The sequence below is a fragment of the Hoplias malabaricus genome, chromosome 9 (assembly GCF_029633855.1).
Source record: "Hoplias malabaricus isolate fHopMal1 chromosome 9, fHopMal1.hap1, whole genome shotgun sequence".
In the NCBI taxonomy this organism is placed as follows: Eukaryota; Metazoa; Chordata; class Actinopteri; order Characiformes; family Erythrinidae; genus Hoplias; species Hoplias malabaricus.
This window is the reverse complement of record NC_089808.1, coordinates 34,545,039-34,552,469: the sequence shown is the minus strand read 5'-3', so window position 1 is coordinate 34,552,469 and position 7,431 is coordinate 34,545,039. Positions and strand designations below refer to the sequence as shown.

The window sequence follows — 7,431 nt, the reverse complement described above, 5'->3', positions numbered from 1 at the left end:
TGCCAGGTCTGCATATTATAGTGGACTTACATTTTCAGTAAAGTGACTTACAAATAATTTCAGTAGTGGGTTGCTTTTTTGAGCTTGTTTCTAAAATGTTATTGCCATTTGAGCTTGCTTCATAGAAATAATGCCCACGAAAATAAGCCAAACGTCTAATTTTTCCAAGGCATTGAAGTCATGTTCATATGTTGCATCTATTGGCGACAGAATGCAATCACTGCACCATTTAAGGTGGAACCGATTATCTGAATAAGAAGCTGGCGAATAAGAAGCCAACTTCAGCGTTGTATATTTTTTCTGTATTTTCCCCAGTCCCTGACGTGTAAATAAACTTATGAACATTTCTCATTTATGGAGCATCGGCTGGTGTTATTACGATGTAAGAGACTGTACAGAGAAATAAGCCCAAAACCGGTTAAAATCACTGGGAACCCAACTGGCAACCGTTGCTGAACACGCAATGACTACAATTTAGATTTCCGAAAATGTCGTTTTGAATTTTAATTTGAGATATCTTTAATACTATTTCAGGATTTATGACTCATCAGAAGACGAATTCGCTTACATCATTATAGATATCTTAAAAGACATATTGATTAGTCAAAATATAACTGTAGATATCTTGAATTACTGTTTTTACTAATCAGATTGTAACTGTTGTGATTCTGACTAGTCAAATCTCTGTTGTAGCTACCCAGTATTTAATTAGAAATAGTCAGACGAAAGCTATTTAATGTTAAAACGGCTTGCCATACATCCGCTGCCCCCTCCAGAGTTGGAGTCAGTGAATCATAGGCTCAGAAGGCGTGGCTTGTACGGAAAACAGGTGGAGGAAATACTAACACATCTCTAACGTGTCCAGTGACGTCACAGCATCCTTCCCCTAGTGGGGTAGAACGGGTGGAGGAGGGGCGGAGGGGTAAAAAGGAGGCTCTCTCGCACCATGGAGGATAAAACTCGCCGTGGAGTCGCTCACTTAACGAGATGGAGATAAATGACCGCGGGGAAATCTGAGAGAACCGCACCGAGCACTTTCTATTTGGGCCGGCGCACGTGAAGTTTTGGCGAGGAGAGCGCAGAGTCAAGTCGCGTTTCAGAGAAGTTTTAGGGTATAAAAAAAAAAGAAAAAAGAAAGAAAGAAACAGAACAAGAAAGGCGGACTGGAGGGAGGAAGGTGAGAAGTCCTAGGGAGAGACAAAGAGGAGAGAGAGAGAGAGAGAGAGAGAGAGAGAGAAATTATCTCATTCTTCCAGTCTGAGGCTCGCGGACTCCATCCAGCTCTTCGAGCTGCTGTAGGTATGTCACACTGACAAATGGGCACAGACACTGAGCCTACCTGAAAAAACCGAGGAGAGTTGATGTCCTTAGGAGATTTTTTTTAAACTCGTCTGGAAATAATTGGGTCTGTAAGATCACAAAGTTAGAAACAGTTGCAGCGTTGAATTCTAACGGCTATACTTAACGTTCGAGCCTGACGACCGTTAACAAAAATTTAAATTCTAACGGTCTCTACATCCCGCGGCAGCAGTGTTCAATTTGAAGACAGTTGAACAGAACCCCGGAGTTGTTTAAATACATTTTAACAACATTAATGGTCCGCTAATCAAGTTTGACCGTTTCTCGCGCTGATTTTTTAATGAATAAAAGGTTGGTTTGTTTTTTTTTTAAACAAAAGTTTGAATTTAAACGTTTTCTTGTTTTTCTGCTCTATCTCTCTCTCTCTCTCTCTCTCTCTCTCTCTCTCAGAATAATGTGGAGAAGCAGAGCTCTGGCCTTCCTCATCTACGGGCTCCTCGTGCATTGCGGCGCGTGCTCTCCGCTCGGCTACCCTAGCGTCAGGTACGAGCGCGCGCCAAATGAGAACCGCACTGGGGAAAGTGTTTGTGTGTGTGCGCGCGCGCACCGGTGTGTGTATTAAGTACTTTGTGAGGACAACGTGTACCCATAATAATGTCAGGAAAATGGACATTAACGGAGATATCACCGGTCACAGCCGGAGAACTGTAGCTTTGCGTAAAATAAGAGTAAAAGGCGATTCAAGTTCGCTTTTGTTGTTTGAGGGGAAACTGTTAAGATACAGTAAGCTACGAAAGTCAGGATGGTGTGTGTTTTTGTTTTTGTCTTTGTCTTTTCGATTGAATGAATGAAATAGAACATAATCGTCTTTCGCGGTTTGTTATTTTTTTCTTTCTTTGTTCGTCTGAGGGCTTTTTCTCTTTTTGTCAAGTTTAGGATGCGTTCCGGAATCTCCGAATACATTTTTGGGTGCTTTTTCCCGTCTTAATTAAAATCGTTTTCTCTCACTTTTATCTTAAAACATTTTTTCCTTAGAAAACTGTTTTAAGTGAGTGAATGAAACAAGTAATCTATTTATTTTTTAAATAATATCCAGAGTAAATAAATGTTTTTGTTCGGGATTTATCAAGTAAAACATTTAGACATTATACTGGTTCAGTAAAAGAATCATCCTCAGCATTATTTTGTTTTACAATAATCTAAATAAATATTTAGATTGAACAGCATTCGCCAATACTCACATAGAGCTTCACATCAGACTATTTTAATATCTTTACAACTATGATGGAACTTGTGGGTGTAGCTGAGGTAGAGTTTAAAATGCTAAATCAGTCTTAAGGTAAAAATAAAAGATGTGAGATTAATGATAAAAGCCTGAGCCTCGTCAGATGTGAGCTGTGATGTTGTTGTTCTGTGCTGTAGGCTGGAGAATGCAGGCATTGAAGAGGGGGATTCGGTAGCAGACTTGGCCTTCGACAGTGACCAGATGGCTCTGAGTGGTCCATCAACTGGGGACGATGCCTTCACATTATATTATCCTTCAGAGCAGAGGTACAGCTTCCTCACATCTTTCTCCACTTGTTCACGAAGATAAACCTGCTTTCTCTCTCTTTAATCTGTTTGAACATAAATTGAACAAACAGAAATGGCCCAGATCGACTTGGAATACAATTACTTCACATTAATTTCAGTACAATTTTAAGAAGAATTTTGATTTCTATGGTATAGCCACCAATTTGGAGATAGATGTTAGTTTGACAGCAACGATACGTTCCTAGTGCTTCCAGATACTGAACACTCTGTCTTTAAGAGCTATAATCTACAAGAGGTGGAGACTAAACAGGTTAAACAGTCAATATTTATCTGAAATAACTGTTTTACTAGAGACATGACAAAGGTGAAACAGGAAAGTTTTACTATGAGGGCCAAGTTAAGAACGTTAACAACTGAGAAATATCTGAGAAAACAGTAAAAGATTAAAGTAATTGAGGGAGAACTTAAGAAAAGTGGCAGAGGGTTCATTTCAAACAGTCTCTCCGGAGTGTGTTTGGTGTCTCTTGTAACACAGTAGTTTGGCTTGAGGGAGATGTATTAACCTCAGTGGTATTTTGGAATGGACAAGCGTAAAAGAAGATGGATGTATTTTGGCGTATGACTGTGTCCTACAGTGCTGTGTGTATGTGTGTTTGCTTCCAGAGCTGAACGACATGCAGACGGGATGTTTAATAAAGCATACAGGAAAGCACTGGGTCAGTTATCAGCCCGGAAATATCTGCATTCTCTCATGGCAAAACGTGTAGGGTAAGCTACTCTCCTCTTTCTCTGAACTTCTCTTTCTCACCAGGACTCATAATATTCTCTAATAATTCAGAGACACCTCAGTGGCATTCTGTGCCTTCTTGATCCTTGTGTGCTGTTGGTGGTCTCAGATATTAAATATAAATTTAACATTAATGTATCTGCTCTGAACGCTGGTGAGTTCTACACTGAAACAACCCAGTAAACAATTAGCCGTTGATTCAACGCTGAAATAACGTAATGACTGCCGTCTAATCAACGTTCTCTTAAGGTTGAAAATGAAAGTTGAAAAGACGTCCAAACACAGACTTTGAAATAACGACTATTAGACGTATTTTGGATGTCCACTGACGTTATTAATTGGTCCCGAAATAAATTAATTGTATAAAACGCATTTTGGACGTCCACTGATGTTATCGATTGGTCACCACTTAACTAACTTATTAAGATGGATTTTGGACGTCCATTGACGTTTAAAATATGTCCTTGACGGACAGGACAGACTACTCTTAGACCTATTTTGAACGTCCAGGGACATTCCTTGTTTACTGGTAATGAATACATAGATTAATTTAGTTTCTCATAGAATAGCTTTAGCTACTGTGCATTTTAAAATTACCCACCTAAGCTTATACAAAATAAAACATGTTTTTCAATTAAAATCTCATCAAAAATTTTCATATTTTCTAAAAACGTATAGTAAAATAATTCTGATGAATGCAACTAGTGCTTGTTTATTGCTGGGTGAGAAGTTGGTGTTGAAGCCCTCCCTCAAATCCTCGAGAAACTCACAGTAGTGTCATGTTCATCTTTGATTATGTGGTCTTTATTAAAAACGTGGTTGAAATATTGATAGAGGTATGTCAGTTTGGCTTAGAAATCTGATGCACCATGTATGACATACATATGAACAGAAGACATCTGATAGGAAAGCGTGGTTAGCTGGTTTATTTAGTTTTTTTGCATACCATGTCTGAACACATCCGGGCTTTCATTGGCTCAACCAATTGCCCCTTGAGACTTCACATAAGCTCAGTGAGACCATGGGGAAGATATTGTCTTCTCTCACATGGTTCAAATTGAAGGGAAACGTTGATTTGTATCGTTTTAAAAACCCTTTGTATGCAGCATCCTTAACACCAGACTCTCTCTCTCTCACGCTCTCTCTCCCTTTTCTCCCTTCACACACAGAGGAGGGAGTGCGATGGAGGACAGCACGGAGCCGCTCTCCAAGCGCCACTCCGACGGAGTCTTCACGGACAGCTACAGTCGCTATCGGAAGCAAATGGCCGTGAAGAAGTACCTGGCCGCGGTCCTCGGCAAAAGGTATAGACAGAGATTTAGAAGCAAAGGACGACGGCTCGCCTATTTGTAGCGCTTTCGAAAAAGTCAAACATAAAAATACAGAACCGCTGACGCCCTTGTATGTACAGTCCTGAGTCAGCCAGGACGTGGAGACGGAGAGTCGATCACACCTGTGTTCTTTAAACATGTATTTATGTATTAAGTGAAGACATTAAAAATGAATATTTTGATAATAATACTGTTTTTCTTTTGTACTGAAGCACTTGAGAACGCACAGATCTAACCTTGTGGACCAATCGTTCAGTCTTGACCAAAATATAGTCTATATATTTACTGATTTATTTTTAGACATTGAGAATGTGATTGTGAAGGATGTGCTCCTGATACCTTGTCTTTTACATATATCAGTCGAACAACATGAGTATGAGTAAATAAATAGTCTTAAAGACAATCACTGCATTGAATGTTACTTCTTCCTTGTTTGTGAACGTTGAAATTAAGAGTGTAGTGTTCTTTATTTACAACAGACCCGAAGACATAGATTTGCACCAATTTCTACAAGACATAGACATTGGGGCGCTCCCAGATGGGGATGAGATTGAGGCATTTATGTTGAACTGGCTGAGGCAGTTCCTTCCCGATTTCCCGGTGAGTTCTGTGGCTCCGGTGCCATTCAGCCCTTTTTTTTTTTTACCTCGGAGGAGTGTCTCTCGCTCCTCCCCTCTTTCTCCCGTGAAGTTTCCCTCCCCTGTCATCTGTCGCTTAAATTTCACGAGCCTCTCTCCTTCCTCACCTGCTCACAACCCTCTCTGATAAAAGCATTGACTTTCACACCATGGATCCTTCTCATTTTGGGCAGATTTATCTCCAGATGTGTTTCTTTGTCATGGACATTAAGACAGAGGTGATGCACCTTGAAGAACGCAGCGCACAGCCTTTCTCTTCTCCCTGTAAAAGCATGCCCAGGCACGTTATCTATCATCCTTCCAAGCTGTTCTTCCTCATCTTTCTATCCAACAATGGGGCGGGGGGCTTCACCTGTGAATGTTGTGTTTTTTTAAATCCCTTTATTCGAAGGGTACTCAGAGCTTAAGGTGGTGGGCAGAATGTGTGACTGTGTGTTTGTGTGTAAATATGTCTTTCCAAGGGAACCGGATCAATGGTTCTCAGATGAGAAACTCATATGTCTCCTGCTGCAAAGACACACTGGGTACACTTCGTTCCTGGCCGTGAAATCTCTTCTGTCTGTGTGTCTGTCCAGTGGAGGTGGAGTGATTGTGTTTGGCATTTTGGGTTTCTGGGCTCCTTTCTCCTGTCATACCACCTTAGGGGCATGCTTCAGTTCCCTTTGTGTATGCACATGTTTATTTACCCAAGAGGATCAAGAAATGCCATGAAAAGGAAGAGCCAAGGAATGATTCTACCGAGCTTTTTAGGAGAGATCAGGAAATGCTCTTAAATGTAAAACAATGTGATGGAATTCCCAGTCATTTTGGGCTAATTCTCTTAGTCTTTTATCATTTTGAAATAGTGTAAATCTTTTTATTTATGACAGAAAACTATAGAGACACAAACAGAGACAGAATACCAGTGTTTTAGCCAAAATATGGAATAAAACTGATAAAAAAAACAAACCTCCCCACCCAAACAGTAGTGCTTTAGCTCTCACTAGTGTGTGTTAGACTGTGAATATGCGTTTGTGTGTGTGTGTGTGTCTGAAAGCGAGAGTACGAGAGAGTTGTGCGTGTGTGAAATCAATCTGTGTTTAATTATGCGTTCTCCTGCAGGCTTTGTGACGCAGGAGGGCAGCTTGCAGCTCGGGTGCCTTTGCTTCAACTTTAAAAATGGCCACCAATCTCAGATGGCATGTTAGTGGCCCTCCAATGCTGCACATCACCTGCTCACACTGCTCCCATTTCATTGGATCACATGACTTTCATTCAATTGCCACCTGGCCCCACCCCTATTCTGTTCGACTTTCTGCACCGTTTTACTGTGGTTTGTTGAAGCTTCACTGAACAGTGTGTGTTTGCTAGCTGTAGAAATCATAGAGAACACTCCCAAACATGAGATTCATGCTGTGTGTATATTTTGATAGCGCCTGAAGCCTTACTTTAGAAGAGTCTTATAAAACAGATCTATTTCTTGTGTAGATGAATAGTAGACAATAATTAAAAAAACTCACATGGGAACCACAACGAGAGGTCACCAACATAAATGTCAAGAAAAAACAAAAAACAAAAACAAAGGTGTTGTAAGATTTGTATGAATAAATTTTTGTAAACAACACAGTTTTGTCCTAATCTTTGAAACTAACAAATTTGAAACAAATCTGTTTAAAAAATAAGACCACCACACACACATTTTTGTTCATCCAATCACATGATTGTATTCTTAAACAGTCAGCTGTTGATTGGCTGACGGTCTGCTACATCACAAATATAAAGCAGTCGTCATTTGGTGTAGCTCAGTGAATGTCAATGTGGGTTAAATGTTATCTATTATATCTCTGCACACACACACTGAGCA

The 7,431-nt window shown here is 40.2% G+C and overlaps 1 protein-coding gene across 3 annotated transcripts; it reads left to right on the top strand.

Annotated features, from left to right (window-relative positions):
• Nucleotides 1-976: 976 nt before the first annotated feature.
• Nucleotides 977-7,121, top strand: adcyap1a (adenylate cyclase activating polypeptide 1a). Of its 3 annotated transcripts, XM_066681208.1 has the most exons (7): nt 977-1,299; nt 1,750-1,842; nt 2,722-2,850; nt 3,496-3,600; nt 4,789-4,923; nt 5,430-5,550; nt 6,690-7,121. In XM_066681208.1, the coding sequence occupies exons 2-7, from the start codon at nt 1,754-1,756 to the stop codon at nt 6,696-6,698; spliced, it is 588 nt and encodes a 195-aa protein (XP_066537305.1). In that variant the 5' UTR covers nt 977-1,299; nt 1,750-1,753; the 3' UTR covers nt 6,699-7,121. The 3 variants fall into 3 exon arrangements, with proteins under 3 accessions (XP_066537305.1, XP_066537303.1, XP_066537302.1); XM_066681206.1 differs by having other exon boundaries at nt 977-1,295; nt 5,430-7,121; XM_066681205.1 differs by having other exon boundaries at nt 5,430-7,121.
• The last annotated feature ends 310 nt before the right edge of the window (nt 7,122-7,431 follow it).

What these genes read in the sequence shown, in the direction of transcription:
- adcyap1a (XM_066681206.1), top strand. Translation starts at nt 1,754, where the DNA reads ATGTGGAGAAGCAGAGCTCTGGCCTTCCTCATCTACGGGCTCCTCGTG. An exon ending in TATTATCCTTCAGAGCAGAG is followed by an intron (nt 2,851 to 3,495) that starts GTACAGCTTCCT and finishes GTTTGCTTCCAG; the next exon opens with AGCTGAACGACATGCAGACG. An exon ending in CTCATGGCAAAACGTGTAGG is followed by an intron (nt 3,601 to 4,788) that starts GTAAGCTACTCT and finishes CTTCACACACAG; the next exon opens with AGGAGGGAGTGCGATGGAGG.